Raw genomic sequence first — 27,604 nt, 5'->3', positions numbered from 1 at the left:
GCAAAGACATTCAGTATTGCCACTGAATTTTCCCACCAGTTCTGTGTCCATCGGGAACCCCTGCAATGCTGTTTTCCACAGCAGAGGATCCACAGCTTGGGAATATCCAACCCCAGCTCCCTCAATGCCAGACAAAAATAGCAGCACGCCCGTGCAGCCAATTCCTCGGGAATTTGGAGCCAAGAAAGGTCACTGCAAGGGTGAACTCGGGAAAACTTATGCCTGACTCCCAAAATCATGAGATGGTTTGGGTTGGGAGGGACCTTAGAGACCACCTAGTTCTGACCCCTTGTCACAGGCAGGGACACCAAACACAGAGAGGGCTTCTGGTTAAGAGAGAGAGTTTTCCAAGGCACTCCATGGCACATTCCATGTTCCTGGGGACGTGCCCAAGTCGCAGAACACTCGGAAATGCGGTGGATTAAAATCCCTTAATTAAAATTAGGGGGGTTCGCTAAAGGGGATACGTGTGGAGCTGCTCCATAGCTGTGCGTGTCCAGCAGTCTCCCGGCCCTCCCAGCGCCCCCCCGGGAGTCTCTGTGCCCATTCCCCACCCTCCCTCACCCCGAGGAGTGTCTCTGCCCCCACCCCAGGGGTCTCACCAACCCCTCTCCTCCAGATCCCCATCCCGGGGTCTCTCCGTGTCTGTGTGTCCCCCCCATCCCGGGGTCTCTCCATGTCTGTGTGTCCCCCCATCCCGGGGGTCCGCTCCATGTCTCCCCCACCCGGGGTCGTCCATGTGGTGTCCCCCCCATCCCGGGTTCTCTCCTTTCTGGGTGTCCCCCCCCATCCCGGGTCCTCTCCGTGTCTGTGTGTCCCCCACATCCCCGGGGTCTCTCCATGTCTGTGGGTCCCCCCCCCCCCGGGGTCTCTCCATGTCCGTGTGTCCCCCCCATCCCGGGGTCTCGCCATGTCCGTGCCCCCCCCCCGGGGTCTCTCCGCCCCCCCAGTGCCCCCCCCACGCTCTCCCCCTGGCCCCGCCCCCTCGCGGTGGGCGGGGCCCCCGCGCAACCCGCGCGCCCTGGCCTCATATTATGCAGATTTATGCGCATATATTTGCATATCAGATGAGGCCGCGGAGAGGGAGGGAGCGAGCGGGTCGCGTTCAAAATGGCGGAGCGCGGCGGGCGCGGCAGCGGCGGCGGCCACGGCAGCCTGGACAAGAGCATCACCCTCCCGCCCGACGAGATCTTCCGCAACCTGGAGAACGCCAAGCGCTTCGCCATTGACATCGGTAACCGGTCGGCGGGCGGGGAGGGTGGAGGCACAGAGGAGGGGGCGGCGGCGGGGGACGGGCGGCGGCTGCGGCCCCGCCGAGGGGACCCGCCGGGGTGGTGTGCGCGGGGCATGCTGGGATTTGTAGTCACTGACGGCCCGCGTGTTGTGGCGGGGCGCGGGGAGGGCACTACAGCTGCCGGCGGGCCGCGCGGCGGGGCTGGCGGCGCGGAGCACCAGGGGAGTTGTAGTCCCGCTGTCCGCTGGCGCCGCGGAGCAGTCGGGGGAGCGGAACTACGGCTCCCGGCGGGCCCCGCGCGGGTAACGGGCCTCGGGCAGGGCGGCCCGGCCGGGGCTGCCCTTGGCGGGCAGGGGGGCACCGGGAGAGCCTGGGGGGGGCTCGGCCGGACCGGCCGGGGGGCGGCGGGACCGAGGAGAGCTCGGCCGGACCCGCTCGGGGCACCGGGACCGAAGGGGGGGCTCGGCCGGACTGGGGGGCGGCGGCTGCGCCCCCTCAGAGCGCCCCAGGCCCGAGTGCGGAGCCCCCCGGCCCAACCCCGGCCCAGCGCCTGGAAGAGACGAAAAGGGCCGTGGAGGGCGGCGGTGACACGGCCCGGGCAGGGCAGAGCGGCTGCGGGGCTTGGCGGGGGGCAGGGGCTGCCTCGGGCACCCCAAAAGCTCTGTGCTAACCCCGAGCACACAACGGCCCCGATTTACACATCCCGGGCCGAGGGACGGGGACACGCGGCAGGTGACACCTGAGTGGCACAGCAGGGACACCGCCGAGCCCGGGGACAGCTCACCCGGGCAGGGATTAGCGGCCATTCCGTGCACACCCACACGAGTGCCAGGTCACACGTTTTGCTTCTGTTTTGCAGCTACAAGGTCAGTCGAACTATTTACGAGAAAGGCCGGGGGGAAAAAAAAAAAAAACCAACCAAAAAAAAGGCAATACTCCTCAGGTTAACACTGCTCCGTGTGCTGGAGACTCACTGCGGGGTAGGAAGGAAACCTGCACCACAATAAACAACCTTGTCGTGTCACCTGTCTGCTCTGCTTCACTCCTTCAGAAACTGCTGGTTTTGGGGCTGTTAAAATAACAGCTGGAACTGGCCCTTTCTGCGGGTCAGCATGGAATTAGAGTTGTGGGATTAGTTATAAAACCTGGCTTCATGTCTCAGCTGGTGTTCTGCGTGGATTTAAGTCTTTAAAAACTGGGAGAGGAAGGGGATAATGTATAAAGCATGGCTCTGCAGACCATGCTTCTGGTGATGAGGGAGCTGGTGGAGCATTTGTGTCGTTGTCAGTGTTGTACAAATGTGGCATTCCAACACAAGCTTCGTGATTCCTCAGTTCAGAGGGGTGGAAGGAAGCTCAGAGCACCCTCACCAGCAGAACAGACCGTGGATTTTGTTTATCAGAAGCTCTAAAGCATTGGCTGGGACACTGAAATCAGATCCCAGGTCAGGGAAGTTTTATTGGTGTTGCAACTATAAGTGTCTGTCACGATCACTCTACATTGGCCTCACTTCAAGTTGTCAGGAAAAAAAACCCCACAGGCTACATGTTGCAAATATTTTCCCAATAAAAATATTGGAGCACTGAGGAAGAGCTGACAGTGCTGTTATGAAGGCAAAGCCATCAGCACAAGGGTTTGTCGTTTGTTTCCTGATTATTATAAGGCACAGAGTGCAGTGCCACCATATTTAGCCATTATTTAGGATCTGACACTGCCAGGCTTTTATTTACTTTCAGGACTTTAACATTAACCCAGAAGTTGGTCATAGTTACCCTCAGGCCTGGAGCACTCAGCAATGTGGTGGAAAACACTGAAGTTATTCAGTGTAACTTCAAAAATTCAGTTTTACAGGTCAGATGCAAAGACAGGTCAAGGGGTTGAGTTCTGTTTCCAGGGGAGAGTTGAAAGTTTTATTGCCATGAGCAGACTCAAGGCCTGAAGAGGGTGAGGAGGCTGCTCTGCTCAGACTTGCACTTCTGGGCTTGAGAAACACCATTCTGAGCATTGTTTACCCCAAAGCCAAGAACAACCTTGTGAAATAGTTACTCAGTACACAGAGTCACCTTCTAACCAGCCACGAATTGCAGACTTGTCCTGGGTTAAGAGTATTATCAGGAACATTATTTAAGTGGTGCTGCTGAAACACTGATTGTGCACGAGGGTTCATTGCTCAGCTGTGGCAAAACCAGTGAGAAAATCCTCTTACAGGCAGCAGATTTGGGGGGTTCCAGAAAGTTTCCAGACAAGGTTAATAACAGCATTACATGCATCAGCCTGGCTAATTAAGAACTTGCACTGCTCACCTTCAGTCATCCCACAGCACTGGGCACAAGCTCAGCTGGTGGAGCTTTTCCCTCCGTGGGGCACTGGGGGTTAACCAGGCCAAGGGTTCCTGGGCTCACTGCATTTCCCTTAATTGTGTCTGGCTTTACCTGAGGAGACCTGGAGAGCCAAGAACGCTGGCATGAGCATGAGTTCTGTGGTTTAAGGTGAGGCATTAATCATAACTTGTCATCTCTTTACGAACAGGTGGCTCATTAACCAAGTTGGCTTATTATTCAACTGTGCAGCACAAAGTGGCACGAGTGAGATCCTTTGATCACTCTGGAAAGGTGAGAATTCCAGCAGGGATCAGCTGCAGGAAGTTGACTCACAAGAGTGAGGTGCTGGACTGGCTTCTCAGGGGGAGAACAGAAATTTTATCCAAAACCCATTTAATAACTTGTTCTATATAAAACTTTTTGGAGGTGTTTGTATTGCCAGGTAGTGTTTGAAATAGTTATTTTCCAGACAGGTAAGAGTGGTACTTTTGTAAAAAACCCCTACTCCTACACAGACATAAAACTTTTGTCATCCAGAGAGGTTTCATGTGTGTCTGGTGCATGGGAGAATTGATTATCTCAGCTTAAGGAGAATTAAGACCTGTGAAACTCTAACCTTCTTTGACAGAGCTTTAGGTGTTATGTTTAATGGCATTTACACAGTTTCAAGGGAAAAAAGCACAAGTATTGATGTTCAGTAGTTTAGCATTTAACCTTGTTTCTCAAAGAGAGATCTCTAAGAAATTCTCTTCTCTTTTAAAGGACATAGAAAATGAACCCTTGTATGAAATATCTGTTCAGGAAGAGATCACAGCTCGACTTCACTTCATTAAATTTGAGAACACTTACATTGAAACCTGCCTAGATTTCATCAAAGACCATCTTGTCAATACAGAGACAAAAGTCATCAAAGCCACAGGTGGTGGTGCCTATAAATTCAAAGATCTTATTGAGAAGAAGCTGGGGTTGAAGTAAGTGGAACCCTTAAACTCAGTTATAGGAATGTACTTCTCCTTTGATGAGGTTTTGGAGGCCACCCTTCCCTTTGCCACCCACACCCAGCAGGGCTGTGCCTGTCCCAGAGATAACAATATCAGGGGCTGACAGAGGGAGCACAGGAGCTGAGCCAGCACACGGGGGGCAGGGAAGAGAGGAAAGCAGGGCATTATCACAGCTCTTTCCTGTGAAGGATTTAACTTACTCCCACTCCAAAAGCTTCTAACATTTTCCTGGGCATGCTCAAAATTAACTAATGTGATACAGTCACTGGATACCTCCTACCTAAACTCCATGCACAGGCTTGCAGGAGACGAAAGGGCAGCCCCATGAATTCACAGATCAGAAATTTACTGTTCAAACTTCATTATCAGACACCATATGCTAAAAATCTACTGCAATTATAGAAAAAAAGTCATTAATTTACCCCAGTACTAAAGATTACCTGGTGTTGCTGTGGAGAACTTCAAGGCTGGGATCCTGTGCAGTACATCCCTCAGCCTCTCAAGGTCTGTGCTCAGCTGCTTCCTCACTGCCTCTGCAAACTGCTTTCTTCTCCTGATAGGTGAGGTTCTGGTAACTTTTGTTTCACACCAGCCCACATCAGTACATTATTGGCTGTTACTAAGTAGCAGTTATTCAAGACAAGGATCAATTAATCAAGACAAGGAGGCAATTTCCCCTCTTTTCTCATGTGGTGCAGCCGCTTTTGGTTTTCGTTTGGTCATGACACTGTCAGTTGGTCCCCAGGCAGCAGCACCTTCTCCAGCCTGGCACACACGAAGCATTCTGTAGTCACCAAGGTGTGTTTTCAACAAGGTTTGTGGTATTTTGTGTAAGAATTTCCCATGAGTCAGTGACAGTACATAGGCACAGAAGTCAACAGAAGTCAGTAGCTGACTTATCATTCATCTTATCTAAACCACATATCACCTTCCCAGACTCCTGGCTCAGGATATGTCCTGTTGTGGATCCTGCTACTCTTGTGAGAAGTCTCTTTTCCTGTTGTTAATCCCAGCTGTAGGCTCCTCACAGTCCCTTGGATCTGTCATAAGCAGGTGCCGAAATGCTGAGGAGGCTTTTTGTCCTTTATCAGAAGGCAGGGGAACAGCAACAGACAATTATTCCATGATGGGAAATTGTTTCCTTAGGTTCATGTCCAGCTCAGCTCCCTGACCTACTTTGTGGCAGCAGTGCAGGGACAGGGCAGGAGGGAGGACAGGAGCCAAAGAGGGGGCAGGACTGTTTGTAGTGACAGCCTGAGTGACGTTCCTGTGTCACACAACTCCAGGCTGGCACGGGAGGGAGCCTGGGACATGTGCACGGGGAGGGTTCCCGTTTCCAGGGAGCTGGACCTTTGCCACGTGGTGTGAAAGCCTCTGTTTGTGAGCTCTGTGTAAACTGCTGGGAAAAGCAAACTGGGTTATCAGCAGGGCTGGGACACTGATGCCAGGCTCTTCCTCCCCCTCAGGGTTGATAAGGAAGATGTAATGACCTGCCTAATTAAGGGGTGCAACTTTGTGCTGAGGAACATCCCCCACGAAGTGTTTGCCTACCAGAAGGACTCGGACACGGAATTCCGGTTCCAGACAAACCACCCGAACATTTTCCCTTATTTGCTGGTGAATATTGGCTCGGGGGTTTCCATAGTGAAGGTGAGTGGTTGCTGAAGGGATTTATTGGGGAATTTGATAAAGGCAATCTCAAACATCTCGCTGTTTCTTCTTGGGTAATGCTTTTAAAAAAAGTCATTTATTTCTATTTATTTCTATTACAGCGTTATGAATGCTTTTCTGTGTCACTACCATAATTTCTTTTTAATCACATTCAATTTGGTGTTTAGAGAAGTTCTTAAATTACCTGATGAGGACAAAGGCTGTCAGATCAAAGTGATTTTTTTTTTATGTTTGTTTTGGCACACTGTTGATGAGACACTATTTAATATCTACATTTAGGATTAGTGGCCAAGAATTAAATACAAAGATTTCAAAAACTGCTTGTGGTGTAAGTATGTGGAACACACACTTGTCACCTGCTGCTGACACAGTTAAACAGTTACACTAACTCCACTGTTCCAAACCCTGCACTCTCGCGTCAGTCTGTGTTCACAGTTATCCCAGGGCTTTCCAGACAAATCTGCCTTGTTTGATTGACAGGTAGAAACAGAAGACAAATTCGAGTGGATTGGAGGGAGCTCAATTGGAGGTGGAACCTTCTGGGGTCTTGGAGCACTGCTCACCAAAACAAAGGTATCCAAGTGTCTGTTTTAAATGGGATTAAATGAGCGCTCAGAGGAAGCTTGGAATGTTGGAATGCCAAACTCTGAATAGGGAGAAATAGCTATTTTAAGTAGTTTGTGTAGGAAAGCAGTTCCTGCAGCAGTGTCTGCAGAAACAAAGCAGAGAGCACCCAATTACTGCCCAGTGTCTGGGAGCAGAGAGCAGGAATTTTGCCTCTTGGTCACATTGTACAGTTTCAGGGGTTCCTCACTTCAATCCCAGGCTGGTGATCTGCCAGGAAAGGACTGAATTGGTGCTGCCCTCCTCAGCTCTTACATCATGCTGGTCTTTCCTGTCCCCAAGAGCCACGTGCCTCACATGAGTGTGCTGAATGGCAGCAGTGTAGGACAAGCTGCAGTTCCATGTGCACCAGATAAGGAGATGTCAAAGGGAGGACACAGCTTGCTCTGTGCTTTTTGTTTGATGCTCTAAAAGAAGGAATCTTACAACATGACAGTGCCTGCTCTTAGTTCTGTCTTGATTTTGTAGAAGAAATTCGAGGTAGCAGAGTTATAAATTAAGTATTGGGATAATGCAGCTTGCCTGCAAGTTTAATTTCAGGGACATTAACACGTTCTGCAACAGTAAAAGCACACTGAGGCTCTTCTTCTCAAACTTTTTGTTTTTCTCCCATGCTTCAAGGAAGCATAATTCAGTTTCCTCTTAGTTACTGTGTTTCTGACTTCATTCCAAGATATGAGATGCACGAGGCTTCTGGCTGTTTTATATGTGCAGACCCATCCCTAGTTTTCAGGGGAAATTCAACAAAAGATTTCCAGATAAGAAAGGAGATTAAAGGAGCTCTGCTCAAGATCAGTCTGTCTGATCAGACATAGACTCTAGATAATCCTTGTAATTAGAAATAATCTATCTTTTACTGGCAGGGTTGATTATAAGGCAAGCCAAACCCCCTGGTTTTGGTCAATAAAAATACCCTGGGTTTCTGAGCAAGGTTCTCTGGCTGTCCAGGAAAGCTGTGCTAACTCTGCTTCTCGTCCTCAGAAGTTTGATGAGTTGCTGCAACTGGCCTCCAAGGGCCAGCACACCAACGTGGACATGCTGGTGAAGGACGTGTATGGAGGGGCCTACCAGACCCTGGGGCTCAGTGGGAATCTCATAGCCAGCAGCTTTGGGAAGTCCACGACAGCAGACAAAGGTACTGGGGTACAACAACTGCCCAACCACCCCCCTGGCCCCTGGAATCATCTTTGTAGTGATCGGAGGAGTAGAGCTGAAAACAATCACACTCCTTCTCATGACCTTGTGTTTTGTCTGCATAACGGTTTATTGATTAAAAATATTATCTGGTGCTGCTTTACAAGCAGACACTTGGATTTTCAGTTTGGGACTGCCTGTCAAGGGAAAAGGAAAAAAAAAGGAGTCTGGTTAGTCCAGGGTTGATTAATTCCTGTGGGACGTAGATGTGGCTCTCTGGGCTCCAAAAAGGCCCTGTGGCAGGGGTTTGCTGTGATTTGCAGTTTCTTTTCAGTGTTCCAATGAAATGCCTGCAGTGTGTCTCAGGTCGAGGCTGATGGTCTGTGGTTCCTGGAGAGAGGAAACGGATTCTTGCCATTTCCTGTTGGCCTTTCTAGCAGGTTTTTTTCCCAGAAATGTTTCACAGAGACTGAGTTTGTTTTTCACGATACCTTAGCCAAATGCACCTTCCTCCATGTTTGAAGTACCTGTGTTTTTCTTTCCCCAGCTGTTGGCTCTTGGTTAGGAAAGCACGGTCCGTGTGAGCTCCCTGAGCCGCGTTTCATTTCCTTTACTATTCCTTCCCTTTAAGAATTTTCCAAAGAAGATATGGCAAAAAGTTTACTGCACATGATCAGCAATGACATTGGCCAGCTGGCCTGCCTCTATGCCAAACTGCACAACCTGGATAAGATCTACTTTGGAGGGTTCTTCATCCGGGGCCACCCCGTCACCATGCGCACAATCACCTACAGCATCAACTTCTTCTCCAAGGTAAGGGGAGCACAGACTGTCCTGTAGCAAAGGCACGTGTTCAGTCGTTTCTCTAGGATGTTTAGGTGCTTTAATAAGTGGATTTGCACATGAAGTAAAGCTTAGAGGGCTGCTCTTTAGGTAGGTGAGGCAGGGCTGTGTTGTGGGAGGGGTAAAATCACTGTGAAGTGCCTGGGAGTTGTGTCCAGCCCTTTTTCTCCCTCCCTCTGTTATTATTTTTGGTTGACAGTGTCTCGTAGCTGCCCAGTGATGAGTTTTCACTGTGTTCTTAGATAGCCACCATCATTATTCAATTCCTCTTGCTGACTTGCACCTTCCCACCCTCAGGCCCTGCAGCGTGGGCTTGTTCTGCCCAGGCAGCAGTTGGCATCAGTGGGGTTTTGTTGTTTGTTGTTAAAAATAATCAAACCCCAAATCAACCAAGCTGAAGTTCTTTGCAGGTTTTGAAGCTGTGGAAAATACTGACGATTTTTCACTAAGAAAAAGGTCAAGTCCAAAAGCTCATTAATGACTATTACAGGTAGATTAGCTCCTGCACTTTTGGAATTTTATAGAGTAGATGACACCATTTTTCCCATCTCAGCGCTTCAGGCAAGAGACTCCTGTATGCTGCTTTTTTCCCTTTTGTTTCACCATTGTGGTCCCTTTCTGCAAAACTTTGGGTTCCAAGAAAACTATTGCAAAACTGCAGCTTTAGGTTCTTGTAAGAGTCACTTAATCAGCAGTTCTGTGTCCAGTCCAAATCCCCCTGTGAGCTGCTGTTCTCCTGCAGCTCCCCTCAGGTGAGCTGTTCCCACAGTCCCTGCTGACCTCCTTGGAGAAGGCCATGTCTCACCCAGCCTGGCAAAGCTGAGGGGCCCTGCTGCAGGATGGAGGCTGTTCTTCTCCCCAGCTTTCCTGGATTTTGTGTTAACAATTAAACTGTTTGGATGGGGGAGCTCTTGCCTAGGGACAACACACTGTCTGCACATTGTTGAACAATGAAATAAGGGTAGTGAGCAGTGTCTCAAATGTGTTGGATGCACACGCTGAGCCTGGGAATCACAGCCCCTTGGATTTCCAGCCTGTCCAAGCAAGAGGAGTTGAATATTCATGGCTGGTGCAGTGCAGGCACTGGCTCCCCGTGCTCTGGTGGGCAGCCCTGGCACACCCTACCCTGTGCAGGAGCTGTGCAGTGATGTGTGAGAGCAGCTCCTCCTCGAGCTGAGTCAGCAGCACCACTTAAAGTTACTGAATGTGTGAGAATGTAGCACAAATGAATATTGCCATCTTCTAGTTGTTTCTATTAAATTTAAGTGTAAAACTAGTGACAAAGAAGTGCCTGTTAGCCCTCAGGGACCATCCAATTGCAATGTTTCATATTGTGGCAGGGAGAGGTTCAGGCATTGTTCCTGAGACATGAAGGCTACCTGGGAGCCATTGGGGCATTTTTAAAAGGAGCTGAACAAGACAGTAAGTACAGCACTGCTCTGTTCTGTATATGCTGTGTTCTGAAATGTCAGTGTACTGTCCAAGTTTCTCTTGAGAGGCTGCATGTAAGCTGTTGCCTAAATAAATACATTTGGCACTACTAAACACAGATGCTGGGCTTTGGGTTTATACGTTCTGGCAGGGACATCCTAATTTCTCACTGGATTTCCTGCTCACCTTTGAGAAGGCAGCAGGATTGGGCTCTTCTCTTCTCTGCACTTCTGCCAAGAGCAGTCAGAACTCTAAATCCACTGGGGAAATGTGGTTTTGGAGAACTTTCCCCCTCTTTAAGAAGCCACTTCTGAATTCAGTGAATGTACTGAGGAAGACCAGCATCTCCAAACTGTGTTTGTTTGAGAGTGAGAAGCCTCACAGATGAGACCCTCCTGTCCAGCACTCCCTGGATACAGGAGGCTTTGCTGGAATTCTGCCATTTGAGTTTCCTTTTTCCCTTGTCAATGGCAAGCCAGGTAGTACCTTAGTTATAGTGGGACAGAGAGTGAGGCTGTTCATGGTACTCAGTTGTAATAAGTATCAGATACACCTCAGAGTAATGGATGTGGAGTTCTGTTCATACCCATTTCCTAGGGATGGGCAAGGAAGCAGCTACTGAGGAATTAGAGACATTGCTTCTGCAGCATGTACTGTACACCTGAGCTCATTAAACTTTTTCTGAAACAAATCTAGAAGTAACTCCAGTGTTTCTATGAAACTTATATTGTGCTTTGAGAGTTCTGTAATTCTGTTTTGTCAATAATGGATCTAGATTTAGAAGTAGGAAACTGTGCTCAGTGATAGTGCTTTGAAGGCATGCTGGTTAATGACAAGGAAAGGGGGTAAAAAATAATGATTGCAGAACTTAAATTGTCTCCTGTCTCATTCAGGTTGAAGCTCTCTGGAGCAGGTAATTCACTGAGTGGTTGAAACATTTCTTTTGGGGGTGAGAGGGAAAAATGCTGTTTGCTGTTAAAGACAAGGGGAGCTGGCTTGTGTAGTGAGGCAGCTGCTCAGAAGGGGTGCTGGCTCTAGACTCACTCACAGGAGTATTTCCAGTTTTATTTTCAGATTATGTGTGTCTCTGTCTTTCTCTTTTCTAGATCCAAACCAGTACAGCTGGGGAGAGAATTATGCTGGGAGTTCTGGTCTTATGAGCACATCCCCTGATGTTTACCCCATGCAGAGAACACGGAGTGGTACAGTATGTGGGGTCCTTCCTAGAGCTGTGTGTGTTCTCTTGGCAGTGGTGGTGTGGGAATAGGTCACTGTTCTCCAGCCCTGGGACCTGCTTGCCCAGAGAAGTGACTGACTTGGTGTCTTGAGTCCTGTGATGTTGTCTTGTGTCTTGTGTGGTGTTTGATGTCCTCTCATAGAACAGACTGTGGCTGCTACTTTGTCTCACTCTCCTTCACCAACTTGGTCTTATTCTCCTTCACCAAACCAGGGGGGAAAGTTTGTCACCTGCCCTTTTGTCTGAAGCAGCTGGATTTTGCTACAGCTGAAACACTTCAGAGTTTGGAATCTGATGTTCCACTGTCTTTAAGCAGCGTTGATTCACTTCCTATGAGAAGACAAATATATGATGGGACAGAAGAGCACAAGCCCAGTCATCTCTCAAACACACTGACAGTACAGTAATTCTGATTTCACAGGAAAACTGGCATAAAACTTGATAATTCCTGCCTGTAGGGTGGGCATGGATAAATAACATAAATAGTCTGCAATTCTGTCAGTCTTAACTGTGGCTGGACTTTTACAGCCCTTGTACTTGTTTAACTTGCTCTGAATCCACTTCTGAATGAGTTGTAATCAATCCCTGTCCCTTTGTCACCTAGTTTGACATGCTGGAAATGGACAGGTTGGAGAGACCACTTGTGAACCTACCACTGCTGAAAGACCCTTCCACCTACATCCCAGACACAGTTGACCTCACAGATGATGCCATGGCCAGAAAATACTGGCTCACCTGCTTCGAGGAGGCCCTGGATGGGGTGAGTGTCACACAACAGTCCTGTGGCTGACACAGGTATTTGGCAAATAAATCTGTGAACCACATGTTTATCCTGCAAAATACTGCTGCTGTGTCACCCCTCTGTGTGTGAGTGCAGCCCCTCTTCCTGCAACAGAGGCACCTGGCTTTGTCCCAGGCTCCTAAGGAAGTGCTTGGCACCTTCAAAAGCAGAAGTGTTCCTCTCCTGTGGTGCTTTTCTTCAGGTGTTTTCAAAGCATTTTCTCTCTTTGATAGCACCTGCACCTCTCTGTACAGAGCTGCAAGCAGGACAGTTATACAACCAAAGGCCAGAGATCCCTGGATTGTTCCTGCTCTGGGGACAGTCCTGCTGCCTCACAGCCACTCTTCCACGGGGAGAGCACGACTGACTCAGACAGGAGTTCTTTTTTCTGCTCTCAGGCTGGTTCAGTCAGTCCCTGCAGTAAACAAGGAGAGAACACAAGGGGTCGATGTGGACCAACAGCTCTGCCTGTTTCTCCTTCTGTGTGTGTGTGTGTGTGTGCATTTGCTGTTTTCCCCTCCTATGAGCAGCTAGAACTTGTGTTTAATTTCTGAAAGTACAGTCTGGAAAATAAACTTGAAATCTTTTGGGAGAAGAGGCATTAAAAGTGCCCTTTGGTGGCTGCAGGGAAGGGAAGCTGGGAGGTGCTGAGTGGGAGGGAGCAGACGGGCCCCAGGCACCGAACAGGGCGGCAGATGGAGGGGTTATTTCTCAGGCTGAACTTCAGAGCAGTCACACGGAGGAAGAATTAATTTGGTAACTCCAGTGCTGCCCCATTTGTGTCCCAGGTGGCAAAGCGAGCTGCAGCCAGTCAGCCAGACTCCGTGGATGCTCAGGAGAGAGCGGAGAAGTTCCGACAGAAATACTGGAACAAGCTCCAGACACTCAGGCAGCAGCCCTTGTAAGTGCCTTTACCTTCCCTTTGCATCACTTGCTGCTTCCTCTGAGGCAGCACACCCAAAGCCAAGCAGGCTGGGGAGCTGAGAGGACTGAAAGCCAAGCAGGCTGAAGGCTGCAGCAAGTTGCTGTGTCAAACATCAGGTTCTCTGCACAGAGCTTTTGGATTTCATGTGTTGAAATTGAACAGAAAAATTGTATCCTGGCAGAAAATTCATTATTAAAAATTTGTGCATGGTTATTAAAAAGGGCAGCAGGTTAATTCAAGTATCTGGCCTTGCTCTGAACATCCTCCCTCCCTGCACTTAAATAATCTGTATTGTAGATTTACCCCTTAGGGCAAGGGTTTAGCACATGAGACTTTTAGCTTTAGTGCTTGTGTGAGGTGCTGTGACTTAGGGAGGAACAGAGAAGAACAACAACTTTTTCTGTTTGAAGTAGTTGATCTGTTTTTCTCCCTTATTCCAGTGCATATGGTACCTTAACAGTGAGGAGTCTCTTGGATACAAGGGAACACTGTTTAAACGAGTTCAATTTTCCAGATCCCTATTCCAAGGTGAGTTCTTGCCTCACGGGGTGGACAACACATATCCTGGATCATATCCTGGTTCTAATGAAGATTTTTATTAGAATTCCAGGAAAGGTTTTCCCTGATCCTAAGCACACTGATAATAGTAACTTGTCGGTCCATGAGAGACCACAAGTGTAGAGGAGATGCTTGAGCACCTTCTTGGGACTGAGACAGCCAAGGATGGCTAAGAAACTTTTTTGATATAAAGCAGCATTTCACGTCTGTCTTACAGGTAAAGCAGAAAGAAAATGGAATAGCCTTAAAGCGTTTCCAGAGTGTCATAGAGTCCCTGGATTCCCTGGGCTGGGAGGAGAGGCAGTTTGCTCTGGTGAAAGGACTCCTGGCAGGGAATGTCTTCGACTGGGGAGCAAAGGCAGTCTCAGAGTAGGTGTTGCATCCTTTAACAGCACCTTTTAAGCTACAGAATGTCCAGTTGTGGGTTTGTTTGGGTTTTTTTGGAGTGCACCAATCCAGCTGTAACTGTAGTTTGTGTTTCACCCTCAGTCAAGTGTTGGATGTTTGCTCCCAAGTGTTGTGTGAGGGGAAGTTTCCATTTCCACCCTGTGCCTCTGGCAGACAGCTGAACATTTTTCTTGTAGCATCAGAACTCAAATTTAACGTCCAGCTGAGCCTTTTGTCTTTAACATGAGCACAAAGTGGCTGTTTCCCAGTCCTGGGACCCCCCCAGAATAACCAGTGCAGAAAAATTGCTGAGCACCTGCTGTAGAAATGTTTGAATTACAGCTGTGTGAGGTGAAGGTGTGTAACTGTGGCCCCTTTGTTTCTCTCCTGGTGCAGTGTCCTGGAGTCTGAGCCACAGTTTGGATTTGAAGAAGCCAAGTCAAAGCTACAAGGTACAGGGGGATCCAGGTGGTGGTTGGAGCTGGATGTTGTGTAAATGAGGGAGCAGAAGAGAGTGGGAATGTTTGTTCTGGCAGTTCTGCTGCCCACATGACAAGGAGCCATTAGTACTTGTTAGGGTTATCTAAATACAGATCCAGAGTTTGGGTGGAATGTTCCTGTTTGTGTTCCAAAGGAATTAAATCCTGCAAACCTCCCCCCTTGAGCAGGAGCCTCAGCACAGAGAGCTCTGTCCCTGTCAGGGGACAGTGCCCTGGGAGGTCCAACACCCCCAGCCCAGGATGAGCCATTTCAGAGGCTCCAGTGCTTTAGGATGAAAATTCCATTTCAGGGCTGCTCTCACTGAGCCATTCCCATAACTAAGAGCCCGAGAGCTCTTTGGATCTGAAGATTTAATATTCAAAACCTGAGCTCAAATGATTTAAAGCTTCAGTACGTGTAGAGTGAACCTCCTGCTTTGACAATGTGCAGAATTGCTGTTTGTAAGGATCAGTGCCTGTAAGAAATGCTGACCCAACTGTGTCTGTGCCACAGAACGTCCCTGGTTGGAAGATTCCTACAGCCAGTGGCTGCAGAGACTGAAGGTACGACACCACTTAATCCACACATTAAATACTTCATCATCAAACCACCTGATTGATCCTGGGGGTTTAACACATCTAACAAACTGTTCAGACAATGCAAAACAAACCCTGGTAACACAGTCCCAGTAATTCGCCCGGATGAAAGGAATAAAGGGATTAGTCTGACACTTGGTTACTTAGTGAGGTGCTTCTCTGAATTCCCACAGGAACTGCAGCACTGGAGCCCAGCTGCCCTTGGAGCTGCTCCAGAGACACCACAGTGTGTCCCCTCCTTACAAGGGACTTATTTCTGTACAACCAGACCCCTGAGTTTGAAAACTTGGGGCCAAATGTAGCATTTGGGTTGTTCCTGCCCCCGAGTAGGCAATCTAAACTGTCATTAATGTAGGAGCTTCTTGGAAGTAATTATCTTATCAATTAGCAAAGCTTTTTTCCCCATGTGATCTCTATTACTGTTTAATTAACTGAAACACTCTTGTGTCTCTGTGTAAATCTCTCAGTTGGAAATGGCAGCCCAAAGGTTTGGGATGAGCAGACTGTGGCAAATCATTGTGTGTGTCATCCTAAAGCAAAGCATCAGCTAATCTGGTGTCACGGGGATAACTGAGGAACCTCAAGCACTGTCCTGTCAGTTTTTTATTAGGAATTAAGTGTTTTTCACTTATGCTGCTGCTGTGAACTAAGTTTCATAGCATCAGATTGAGAATAAATTAAGAGGTTAATGGAGAGTAGGCAATATCTTTTCATTTTAGGATGTCACTGCCCCCAGCAGTCCATCCTGCCCTTTCCTGGCAGAAGGGAATCCTGTTCAGCCAGCACCAGGCTGGCTTTGAGCACCCACCAAGGTAGGTCCTGACCCCCAGCGCGCTCTGGGCAGCTGCTGCCCACCAGAGTGGGACCTGCAGGGACAGCAGAGCCTGACCTTGGGGCTGGGCCTGGCCCAAGTGGCAGGTGGAGGTTTGACTGCTGCAGTTTGAGAGCCCTGTCCCAGGCACAGCAGAGGAACTCGAGGTGTTTTAGACACCAGCAGGGACCCCAGTTCCTCCTGTTTGTCACAGGCTGTGCTGGGACTTTGCTGCTACAGAGACCCAAAGGCTCCAGTGTTTGAGGGTACAAGTGTGGGCTCTTGGAGCGAGTAGTTGTACATAAACTGTTCCCTGCAGTGACTTGTGCTCCATCCTGAATGCATTGGTTTTCTCTTGCAGGAGGGTCCTCCTCATAAATGTGCCTTAATTTTCGCAGATAACAGTGGAATAGACATAATTTTAGGAGTCTTTCCTTTTGTCCGAGAGCTCCTTTCTAGAGGGACAGAGGTGAGTGGTTTTCCTCGGGAATTCCTGTGCAGTGGAGCTCTGGGAACTGCTGGAAGGTGGAGCTGCCTTTCCAGCAGGACACTTCACTTTGGCTCTTCTGTGCCAAATCGGGAATAACTCAAATACCTGGCACTGCAGGGACTCACTGTGAACTCTCCTGCCCCCTTCCCTCAGGTTATCTTGGCCTGTAACTCTGGCCCTGCCCTCAACGACGTCACCTACAGCGAGTCCCTGATCGTGACCGAGCGCATCGCGGCCATGGACCCCGTGATCCAGTAAGCAGGGAATGGGGTCATGGGGGGGGAAACAGAGCCCCTGGCACTCACTGAGCCCACAGTGAACTGGGTTTCATAGGGCCTGAAACCTGCAGCCTGGACAAAAGCCAAGGCACAGGGTTTGCTTTCGTTGAGGTGAAAAATTTAGAAATTGGATCTTTCCTGGCCACCCATAATTGTATTTCTTGTCCGTGTTCCCTGAGAAGTGGTCAAGCTACTGAACCAGAAATTGTCTGTGTTAATAGAGGCAAACCCATCCATGTCACACACACAGTGTCCCTGGGACACTGGCTGGTGTTTCCCAGAAAAGTCCCAGCAGGAAAGGAAGCCTTGGCAAAGGAGGCTTCGATATTCCTGGTTCTCTGGCTCATTCCCAGATGTGCATGACCCTGCTGAAGCAGCTGTTGAAAGGTTTTGTCTGTTTTTTTAACAAACAGCTCTGCCCTGAGGGACGAGAAGCTGCTCTTGGTTCAGACAGGCTCCAGCTCTCCGTGCCTGGATCTGAGGTAGGTGGGCAGAGTGCAGGGTTGTTTGTCTCCCTCAGCTGCAGGATGGTCAGGGATTGGCTCTGGAGCATCCCAGTCCCCTTTCCTGATGGGAGTCACTCACACACCCACGAGGAGTTGTTTAGTGTGGATTTACAGAGCTGTAACACTGATCAGGCCCTATGGAGGTGTCTGTGGTTGTTGGGTCCCTCAGCAGCTGGTCAGGTTATGGCTGATGGCAGGTCCTGCAGTGACCAAAATCCCCTGGCACTGAGCAGCATTTCACGTTAACCCATTTACTTTTGGTTAGTTTTTCTGTTGGAGACAGAACTTACCTGTGTGCTCTGGAAAGTCCCAATTCTGATTAATTTAATGCAGCTTTAAAATGAGGGGAGCAGGCTCCCTGGGCAGTGGTCAGAGCACCAAGCCTGACAGAGCTCAGGAAGTGTTTGGACAGTGCTCTCAGGCACAGGGGTGGGGCTCTGGGGGCTGTGCAGGGCCAGCAGTTGGACTGGACGATCCTTGTGGGTCCCTTCCAGCTCAGGATATTCAGTGATCCTGTGACCCCTCAGTCACCTCCCTTCGATTTAAAGGGCATCTTTAATCCCACCCCGCCCTCCCTTTGCCACGCTCTGGGCGTGGAGCAGCCCCTGGAGCAGCCCTGGAGTGCAGGAGGAGGGGCAGGGGGGGTCTGGGGGTGCAGCCCTGACCCCCCCTCGTTGCAGCCGCCTGGACGCGGGGCTGGCAGAGCTGGTGCGGGAGCGCCAGACGGACCTGGTGGTGATCGAGGGCATGGGCAGGGCCATCCACACCAACTACTACGCGGCCCTGAGGTGCGAGAGCCTCAAACTGGCCGTCATCAAGAACTCGTGGCTCGCCGACCGCCTCGGGGGCAAGATCTTCAGTGTCATCTTCAAGTACGAAGTGCCATGTAAATGATGGGCTGGGAGGAGCAGAGGATGGACTTGCACTAGTTTTACTTTAACTGTAAAGAATGTATTTTTATTACAACAGGGAAAACAGAGTTCACAGGAAATTCCGTATTTATATTGTGCTTTTGTGACTTAAAAAGCAACAATATGATTCACTCTATAGTCTACACACTCAAATACATATATATGTATATCACTCATTGTTTATTTTGGTAAGTGTTTATTTTAATGCTGCAGTATTTGTGATGAAAAGACTTTATTTTTTTGTTCTGTGAGACATTCATATAGAAATATATTTAAATGTCAACAAAACCTTTTTTATACATCTCTGCCTACTCTGCCAGCAGTGACGTGGCACATGCACCAAATAGATTTTAAGTGCTAAGTGAACCTGACATTGCATTTTCAGCTTTTAAACTTACCTAAATCTCTCCTGCTCTGTGCAGTTCAGTTGATGGAAGGACTGATCCACCTTCTCCCCCACAGATGTTGCTCAGGCTGTGTCTGAGCTGGAGCTGTTGTGGGCTGGGATAACTGATAGCTGATTTCCCAGCACTTAGAACTCCCAGCCCCCCTTGCTCTCCCTGTCTGTTCCCAGGTGGGGACTCCCTGCTCTGGTCTTGTTGGATTTCCACTGTCAACCCTCATCCTCCATACTTGGTTAACTGGAACAAAACATTGTCACCAGACAGTGCCCCTTATCCTGTGCTGGGAAGGGACAAAGGACAAGCCCACAGCTGGAATTCCTTAACTCCAGTGGTTCCTTAGAGGAAGGGGCTCCCCTTCCTGGGGTTGGGATGTAGGGAAGGCCTGTTTGGGGTTCCACAACAGCACTGTCAGTTCTGATTTAGGAATGACCCTCCCAACAACCAGCATCTCCTGCCCAGAGAGGGAACACATGCTATTTATAGCTGAAATGCTTAAGCTGTTGTTCCTGATCACAACAGTCAGACAAGAGCTTTAATGTTCCCAGATTGCACCTCACACACTAATTAGTAGCAGAGGCTTCCCATTAACCTGTCCCCAGTCACTTACTCCTACAGGCATTTATGGACTTACAGGGTAAACTCCTAACCTAGACATGGATCCACCACTGGCCAGCTCAGCTCTGTTCTACCAGGCCCTTCACTCCCTTGTCTGTCACAGTTCCACTCTGTCCCCTGTCAATTTAAAATTCTTCCAAGCCACTTGATTTCCTTCTGTATCCAGCTCCACCACCTCTCCAGAAGTGCTCTGTGTAATTAGAAAACCACTACTCTAGACTAGCAGAAAAACATCTTTCTACACTGACACAGCTCCTAGGACATGAACATGGTACAACCCTAACACAGGCCCATCCCTTCAGCAAAACACTCCTAAGCATTTGCCTTTCCTGACGTCTCCTGGCTGGGTCTGGCCTTTTCTTTTATACGTAGACGGGTGCAGATCTCTTCTATGAAAACAGAGCAACAAGATTTCTGAAAGACAGAAGGGAGGGGAGAAAGGGGTGGGTGGGTTGTTCTCTGTCACGGGATTCCCCCTTTTCCATGTGCACAGCCCGGCCCTTGGGATGGATGGGGAACAGGAGCACCAAGGGGCCCACTCAGACACTGGTGCAGTTCCATTTCGTGTCTTTTCCTGCTTGTCAAATGACTTAAGAACAGCCATAACTGAGAATAAACTTGTTACTGATCATTGCTGTCCTCTGTTACACCCAGCACATTGGAATGAGTTTGGCTGCCTTGGGACTGCAGGTGATGTCTCTACTCAATTTTTGGGGGGGATGTGGGGGGTTGTTTTATAATTGTTGTCCTGCTCAGGCTACAAAACCATCCCAGAGCCCCAGCTATGAAACGTTGGTGCTTTAAGGGATAAACACACGGCATGGCCTCCTTCCCCCTCAGGAAGAGCAGGGGCAGGATGGAGGTGCAGCCCTGGAGGGACAGGACTGGCAGGACAGGCACACCCACACCCACCTTGGCGTGCCCGGCCGTGAGGCGGCTGCTGTTGGAGAGCTCGGCCAGGGCCGCCAGGACGCCGAGGGCGAGGCCCACGCCCAGGGCCAGGAAGAGCCCCCCCAGCGCCGGCGGCTCCAGGGGGCTCCAGCGGTCCCGGCTCTGCCGCAGGCAGCTGCTCTCCCACCACTTGTTCCGCAGGTAGTCCAGGTCCCCCAGCTCCCGCAGCTTGAGCACGGCGATGGACAGGGGCTTGGTCCAGGGGGAGGCTGAGAGGGAGAGAGGGATGGGGGAGATGCCAGCCACTGTCACCCTGTTGGTGACGCTGCTCCACCACCAGCGGGGCCAACCCGTGTGCAGGTGTTCACTGAACACAACTACCAACCACCCTGTCCTGGCCACAGAGGTGTGGGAACTTTGGGAAGGAGCAGCAGTCGGGCCCCACAGGAGCAACCTGTCCACTGCTCCCTGCAGTGGGAGCTCGGCACTCCTGGGACCAAGGCAGAAGCAAACACCCACAGGAACCCAGGACACCCCAGGGAGAGGGGAGCATTTGCTTATTACAGTTCAGAGGAAGTCGCTGGGTGCCAGTGAGAATTCCCTGCCGGTGACCCGGCCGTGGTTCTGTCTGTCCATCCCCTGCACTGTGTCAGCGCAGGCTCAGGCCTTGGCTACCCCAGGCCTTGGCTACCCCAGGCCTTCTGCTCTGCCCGTGTGGGCCTGCAGAGCCTGACCCCTGTGGGCAGGGGCGTGGGGCACAGGACTCACCCTGGGTGGTGGCGATGCCGAAGCCCCGCGCCCCGATGACCTCGGGGGCCCGGATGAGGTTGCAGTGCCGGGCGGCCGCCAGGTCCTGCGAGATGGACTCCCCGATGAAGGCGTAGTTCGAGTCCATCACGCGCTGAACGGCCTCCTGGTAGGTCTTGACCAGCACGTGCTCCCTCCTCTTCTCCATGTACTCGTAGATCATCTGGTGGATGGGGTTCTTGGAGTTCTGCAGCCCAAAAATCCAGATGTCAAACCGAGGTGGGAAACAATCACCCAAAAAAGTGCATGAATGTGCAGGGGTTGTAAAACAATCTGGAGAACAAGAGCACTTAAAGCACTGCCCCTTGAGCCCCCTGTGAGCCCTGGTGAGCACAGACTGTCCCTGACACAGCACTACAGGGGCACGGGTGTCTCAGGTAGCACCTCCTGGTCAAAGCACACAGGGACGGCTCCTGAAGGGCAGAGGTGCTTTCTAAAGGAGAACACACAACAAAAATAGAGCTCTCTGCCTGCTTTTCTGTGAGAAAAGGGGGAAGGAGAGACAAACAGAACAATAACCCCATTATTGGAAGTGTTCCAGGAAAACATAGAGTGACAAGGGTGTTCTAAGGCATGAGCTGGGCAGCTCAGCCCCTGCGTGTGTGCTCCAGGAGATTCTCTGCACCTTGAAGAAGTAGAAGGTAGAGGAGCCCTCCAGAGTCCCAAACTCCAGGTTCCTTTGCTTCACGAGGTCCTCGAAGGTCTGGATGGGGAGCTGCTCACTACCCGAGCTCAGCAGGGCGGTGAAGTTGGCGATGTAGGCGGCGAGCAGGGCCAGGGTGAAGAGCCACCACACCACGGCCACGACCCGCACCGAGAGCGCCTGGGGCCGGGGGGTCACTCCTGCACCACGGGGAGACAGGAATCACAGGGAGGGGACGTGTGGAGGGAGAGGCACCCAGAGCTGCTTCACCCTCCCAGCTCACCTTGCAGGGCGAGTGCTCCTGCTCCAAACCAGAGGCTGTTCAGGAAGGTAAAGTGGTTCTCTTCATTCTTTGGCTCATTCCATTCACAGGGGCTCAGTCTGGGGGAAAATGACAGGATAAACCCAGACATTAACGGGGAAAAAATATAAATAATCCACATCAAGGGATCTGGTGTTCCTCCTGCTGGCTTGATGTGACAGGACTTAAGCTTTGTGAGCCCTGGTACTACACCTGTACAGAAGGTTCCTCAAAGCAAAATGCTTCCTGGTACTTTCTTAAAAACTAATCTCTTCATAGCTGAGAAAGCCCCTGACTTGAACAAACTCTGTGAAACAATTGATTTATACCTGGCGACAAGAAAGAGGCAGCAGCATGTCAGCAGGTAAGCAAATAAAAGGCCTGTCCAGGTCTCCTTGCTGAAAGGAGACAGGAAGTGGAAGAAGGACATCTCCTGAGAAACCGTGTCCTTCCGAAGCAGGATTCCAATGCCAGTCTGCAGGAAGGGGGTGGTGAAGGAAACCACCTCTTCCCTGGCCGAGGTGACTGTCAGTGGGGCCACTGCAATGTCGGCTTCCTGCAGGAGGAGAGAGGAGAGAATCAACCCTCCAGCCCCATGAGCGCTCTGCCCCTCAAACAGCTGCTCCCCTGGCACGGCTCGGGGCTGGGCACAGAGGGAGGGCAGAGGGGCACACAGGTTTAACTGAAAGGCCACCCACAGATGGCAGAACATCAACCACAGGGAATGGCACCTCAGGGGGTAACCCTTCCTTCCTGGAAGAGCCTGAGGCGTTATTGCCATCCTGCAAGGGACAAGTCTCACCCTGGGACCCAGTCCAAGGTAAGTTTTGCCAAGATGCCTGAGATCTCTGAGTGCAGGGACAGCCAGGCAGCCCCTGAGGCAGACGAGCACTGCACTGGGAGTGCCCTGGTGCAACAACCATTTCCTGCCCTGGCCACTGTCTCCTTGTGCCAGTTCCCACATCTGTGTTCTGGGCCAAAACCAGCTCCAAGCCTGGCTGGCCATTAGTCCTGCACCACAGGCAGGATAACTGAGCAAACTAACAAGGCCCAAGAGCTGCAGCTGGTCAGGAGCACAGAGGGGCCGTTACCTTCCTGAGGATCTCCCCGATCATCCCGGTCCAGTTCCCGCCGGCGGACACGGCCCCATACTGCCCGTCCCCCACCACCTTCACACGGTACTGGAAGCGCAGCATCCCCGCCAGGGCCCCCAGCAGGTCCATGCAGTACCCCTCCAGCTCTGCCCCCCGCACCATCACGTAGGGATCCTCCTGTGCAGGGGGACACACAGAGCTGCAACACCCCCACAGCCACAAAACACCCCCACAGCCACAAAACACCCCCACAGCCACAAAACATCCCCTCACAGCCACAAAACACCCCCAAAAAAGGACATAAGTGTCAAAGCCAGCCCAAAAAACCACCTGTAAATATATGGATGGGGAAAAAGGTGCCAGTGCAATCCCAGCTCTGCCCCTGCCTCTGTGTCACTGCCTTACCAGGATCGTGGTGACGGTCAGGGTGGGAAGCCCCTCAGTTTGTCCCCTTGAGTCAACGCCCTGCAAATCAAAAAAAAAGGAAGGAAGCGTTGGATTTCAAAAGCCCAGAAATGGCCCCACCAGGCTGGGGCTTAATTGACAGCCCGGAGGTGTCAGGGGTGTGTGAGTTCAACCAGCCCTGAACCTGCCCCGGAGCTGCAGTGACCTCACACCGCTGCTCCCCGGCAGCAACAAGTCACAGGCCTTGCACTTTAGTGCCTGCTCCGAATAAAAAATCACTTTAAATGTTGTGACAATTCTTCAGATAATGGTAGAGCCTTCCCAAGAGATAAATTCACGTTGCAGACAAGAGTTAGCAGCCAATTAGGGTCTCATTAGAGAGTAATTCCAGGAGACACAGAACAGTAGGAAACCTGAGAACAGGAGGCAAGGAAACATGGATTCACTTCTGTATGAACACTGAGCTCAAGATACAAAAAAAAAGCATAGACACACAGCCATCCATGAACAGTGTATTTAAAACACGACCACATCTATTTCTTGGACACCTACCCCTTCATTAGTAACTCTGCACCAATGAACTTACACATACCTTACTCACAGCATCATCATTCCTCCCAGCTCCTGGAAAAACACCACAACAAAATCAGATTCTTGCCAGGCTTTTATTTACAGAAAGTGACATTTCACACCCCCATTTCATAGTGCACTTCAATAAAGAGAACATTCACCCTTGACTCACAGGCTCCTGGGTTTGATTCCTCCTCCACAGCACAAAGGGAAGCAGAGACAGAACAGCCCGAGTGGGGCTGCAGGAGGTTCTGATTGTCACCCACCCCTGGGGAATGGATCCTGCACAGTCCATTTGTTTCCCCACCCTGAGGAGGGGAAGCACCAGCTCTGCTGCTTCCTCGCACAGCTGATTCCCCCCATTCCTGCCAAGCCATGTCCATCCCCTGAGGAAAAGCCCCATGAACAGCCAGAAGCTCCTCACCACCGAGTTCCAAGACACTGGGTTTTCTTACTCCTCCCTTCCCCTACTAGTGACAAGTTCTGCATCTGAGACACACAATTAAAGACACAATTTTGTCAATATATGGCTCATTAATTGCCCAGGATGATTTTTCTGGAATATGCTTAGCATTGCTCCTTGGAATCAAAGAATTCCCAGTGCAAAAGCCAAAAATCCCTCAAGATAAAAAAAAAAATGTAGGGTGTTTTCACTCTTTCAAGCAAAAGCTGTGAGTTTTTCATTAAATATAACAGCATATTCATTCATTATGTATTTACTATTCCTCTTTTGGGTTTGCATTTTCTGGCCTCGTGCTGAACTCTACATTATTGCAAAACAAAACCTGTTTTTCCCCTCTCCACCACAGTTCTCCATGGGAGCTGGAAATCTTCACAAAGGAGTTCTCTTGTCTCCCTTTAGAAACTTATTAAAGGCAGTAACAGCTTTCTGAGGCCCCTTTTTGAAGACCTGTGGGGTTTCTTGGAAGAAAACAGTGTGTTCTGAGGGCTGCAGCTCCCCCAGGGGTGCAGCTGCTCAAAGCCCCTTTGTGAGACCTCCTGAAAGGCCCAGGAGGGACCAAACTGCAGCACCAACCCCGAGCTCATGGCAGGGACACCTCCCACAGCCGAGGCCTCGCTGGGAGGGGGACAGAAGCACAAGGAGAGGAGCTCATCCCTCCATTCTTGGCTGCAGGAACTGACTGTGGCTGCAGAGCTCTGCCTTTCCCTTGCCCCTCGTACCCTGGGCATGCCCAGCCTTCCAGTGGGAGATTTATCCTGGGAAAAGGCTGTAGGACCGCTCAGAACTGGCCCCTCACCTCCATTTCCTCCCCATCCTCAGCTCATCCTGCTGCAGCTCGAGGGACAGTCAGCTCCCAGAAGTGCAGTTTACCCCCAGTAACGGTGTTCAGGGACACCCAACCACCCTTTTCTGGCCTTTTCATCCCCCTGGTCTTTGCCATCTGATGCTCAGCAGCAGCAGGGACATTGGCAGCAGCACTCACAAGGGGGTGAGGTGCCAGTCAGAGGCTGGCACAGGGTGAGCCCTGGGGATCTCACAATAACCAATAAAGCAAACCCTTAGGTTAGGACAGAATCCTGCAAGCGCAGGGAGTTAAAGACTGGAAGAATTAACGCTCTAAAGAAGAACCAAACCACCTGTGGGTGCAGCCAACCCTTCTGGAGCACCTTCCTCACCTGCCTGGCTCGATTCCCTCAGGAGCAGCAGGGCTGTAACCACACGGATGGTGAAGGGAAGACCTTTGGCCATCAGAGCAGAAATTCCTCCTGCCTGCAGGAACCTTCCTGCTGGGGGTGAAAGGCAAGCAGTTAAAGCTGGTCCTGCAGTTCCTCATCCCTGGGTGAAATAAAGCCCTTTTATTAACTTTTTTAAAATCTCAAATTCTGCAACAAACTTTCTGCAGGGCTTCAAATAACTGTACATTGTAAATCAGCAACAAAGTGAGCAAAACCAATCAATGCCAAGGTTGTACTAAGCCTCAAAATGCTCCAATATTCTGGATTGTATTTGTTGCCATAGTGTCAAACAAGGTTCAGGACATCATTTCCCCAGAAATTATTTAAAAACAAATTAAAAGTGCCCGAGAAAACTTACCATATATGAGAGTATAAAGACAAAAAAATCTTACATGTGGTATTACTTGCTTCTGCCTGATGCTCAGAAACACTGCCTTCAGTTATGTCACCTCATTAGATTTTAGGAAACATCCCCAAACCTGCACTCCTGTGAAAACTGTTGCCATTACAACTCAGTACTTTCCCTCACTCACTTTCTCTACATTTTTCACCTAACGAGAGAAATTAATAAAACCTAAACAGAAGAATTTTTTTTTTCTGGGTTAAATTTCAGTGCTGATTTTGTTGTTGCTGTAAAAAAAAACCCCTTCCAGGTGGGAATGTTTCGATCCTTGTGAAAGGACCAGAGCAAAGGAGCTGTGCAGCAGCCAACATTTTCCAAAAAGTGGTTGCTATTTGTGGCAGCACAAAAACTGAGTAGGTTCATCACCCACCCAGGCAGGTAAAGGAAATGCAGCAGCATCTCCAGGCAGGGAGGAAATGCACTTCTCCTGGGAGATTTAACCTAAATTATTCCTCCTTTTCCCTTACAATTTGGTACATGCTCCAAGATCACCTTTCTTTCAAGTGGCTTCCTTCAAAAAACAAAACTTAAATCAGAGCTGGTAATACACTGCTGGCATCACCTTGAAAGGAAAGAGCTGTTAACACGCTGGCTGCTGACTAGCTGAAAGAACAAGTGCAGTGTAAACCTGTAAAAAAGACTTTTTTGCACAGGTTAATACACATCCCTAGTTCTAATTTAGTACCAGAACCATCTAACAAAAAGAATCAGTTGGGGAGAAAACCGGGAGGGCAGAGGGGGTTACTTTGCTCCCAGGGTGTAAAGAGCTCCTTCCACAGTGCTTGAATGAACCACTGCACATCCCTCACACCCACCTGAGCAGGCACAGAGCTCTCTCTTGCTTTACAGCAAACCCAAGGGATTTTAGAAGTCACTTTGCTGGAGTCAGCTCTCACTCCTCAGGTTTTCAGCCTTTCAAAATGCACCCAAAAGGTCCCTGTCAGTCCCTGAGAGCAGCACTGGAGGAAGGCAGCAGGCACAGCGGGAGGGATGGACACCCTTCAGCTGGGAAGGAGCCCGGGGCACCAGGTTTGACCCTTCCAGGTGACCCAGAGAACAAACTGGAGGCAGTTTCTCACCTACAGCAGCTCCTTCGGCCTCTCCTGGTCCGTCTGTCCGGCTTTGGGCAGCAGCAGCTCGATGCCCGGGCACAGGACAAGCTCAGATCCCAGGCATCCCGTGCTGGTTTAAATAGCTGGGAGAGGAGGAGTGGCTTCTGCAGGACCAGCCCGGGCTGAGGGGGCACCTGGGCCTTTGGAACATTATCTTCCTAAAGCTGGTGAGCTGCATGTACTCGACATTAAAGTTAAAAAAGCATTAAAATTAAAAAAAGCAGCAACTCCCTGCAGCTTTTCAGCCCAAAGCTGAAGTTTTACATGAGTAACTTTTCGTCTGGAGAATGTTAATGAGGTTTGCTTTGTGTTCAGACACAGTGTGAGGCTCGTCTGGGCAGATCACACATTCTACTGCACATGTACCTCCTTTCCTTCAGGGACTGCAGTGATACTGTGGGGTCACCTCAGGGCACCTTTCCAAACCTGTGCTGCACAAACT

General features: G+C 50.2%; 2 protein-coding genes across 4 annotated transcripts; one reads left to right on the top strand and one right to left on the bottom strand.

Annotated features, from left to right (window-relative positions):
• Positions 1–1,070: 1,070 nt before the first annotated feature.
• Positions 1,071–19,869, top strand: PANK4 (pantothenate kinase 4 (inactive)). 2 transcript variants are annotated; one of them, XM_027728755.2, is made up of 19 exons: positions 1,073–1,234; positions 3,764–3,846; positions 4,318–4,526; positions 6,023–6,206; positions 6,708–6,800; positions 7,833–7,986; positions 8,617–8,798; positions 10,169–10,250; positions 11,366–11,466; positions 12,101–12,256; positions 13,066–13,178; positions 13,643–13,730; positions 13,978–14,129; positions 14,544–14,599; positions 15,141–15,190; positions 16,396–16,503; positions 16,678–16,778; positions 17,216–17,284; positions 17,989–19,869. In XM_027728755.2, exons 1-19 carry the CDS (start codon positions 1,111–1,113, stop codon positions 18,200–18,202), a joined length of 2,319 nt encoding a protein of 772 aa, XP_027584556.1. In that variant the 5' UTR covers positions 1,073–1,110; the 3' UTR covers positions 18,203–19,869. The 2 variants fall into 2 exon arrangements, with proteins under 2 accessions (XP_027584557.1, XP_027584556.1); XM_027728756.2 differs by lacking the exons at positions 16,678–16,778; positions 17,216–17,284; positions 17,989–19,869 and adding an exon at positions 15,943–16,035 and having other exon boundaries at positions 1,071–1,234; positions 16,433–16,483.
• Positions 18,438–27,326, bottom strand: LOC113991960 (probable glutamate receptor). 2 transcript variants are annotated; one of them, XM_027728758.2, is made up of 11 exons: positions 27,130–27,326; positions 25,588–25,698; positions 23,972–24,003; positions 23,380–23,439; positions 22,972–23,151; positions 22,210–22,436; positions 21,863–21,960; positions 21,562–21,779; positions 20,898–21,123; positions 20,151–20,398; positions 18,438–19,652 (listed from the first exon to the last, which is right to left on the bottom strand). In XM_027728758.2, the coding sequence occupies exons 2-11, from the start codon at positions 25,658–25,660 to the stop codon at positions 19,551–19,553; spliced, it is 1,464 nt and encodes a 487-aa protein (XP_027584559.1). In that variant the 5' UTR covers positions 25,661–25,698; positions 27,130–27,326; the 3' UTR covers positions 18,438–19,550. The 2 variants fall into 2 exon arrangements, with proteins under 2 accessions (XP_027584559.1, XP_027584558.1); XM_027728757.2 differs by having other exon boundaries at positions 25,588–25,695.
• Between the last annotated feature and the right edge of the window lie 278 nt (positions 27,327–27,604).

Source organism: Pipra filicauda, unplaced genomic scaffold (genome assembly GCF_003945595.2).
Source record: "Pipra filicauda isolate LSUMZ 115617 unplaced genomic scaffold, ASM394559v2 scaffold87_size3191425_pilon, whole genome shotgun sequence".
Taxonomy (NCBI): domain Eukaryota; kingdom Metazoa; phylum Chordata; class Aves; order Passeriformes; family Pipridae; genus Pipra; species Pipra filicauda.
This window is presented reverse-complemented; position numbering and strand designations above follow the sequence as displayed.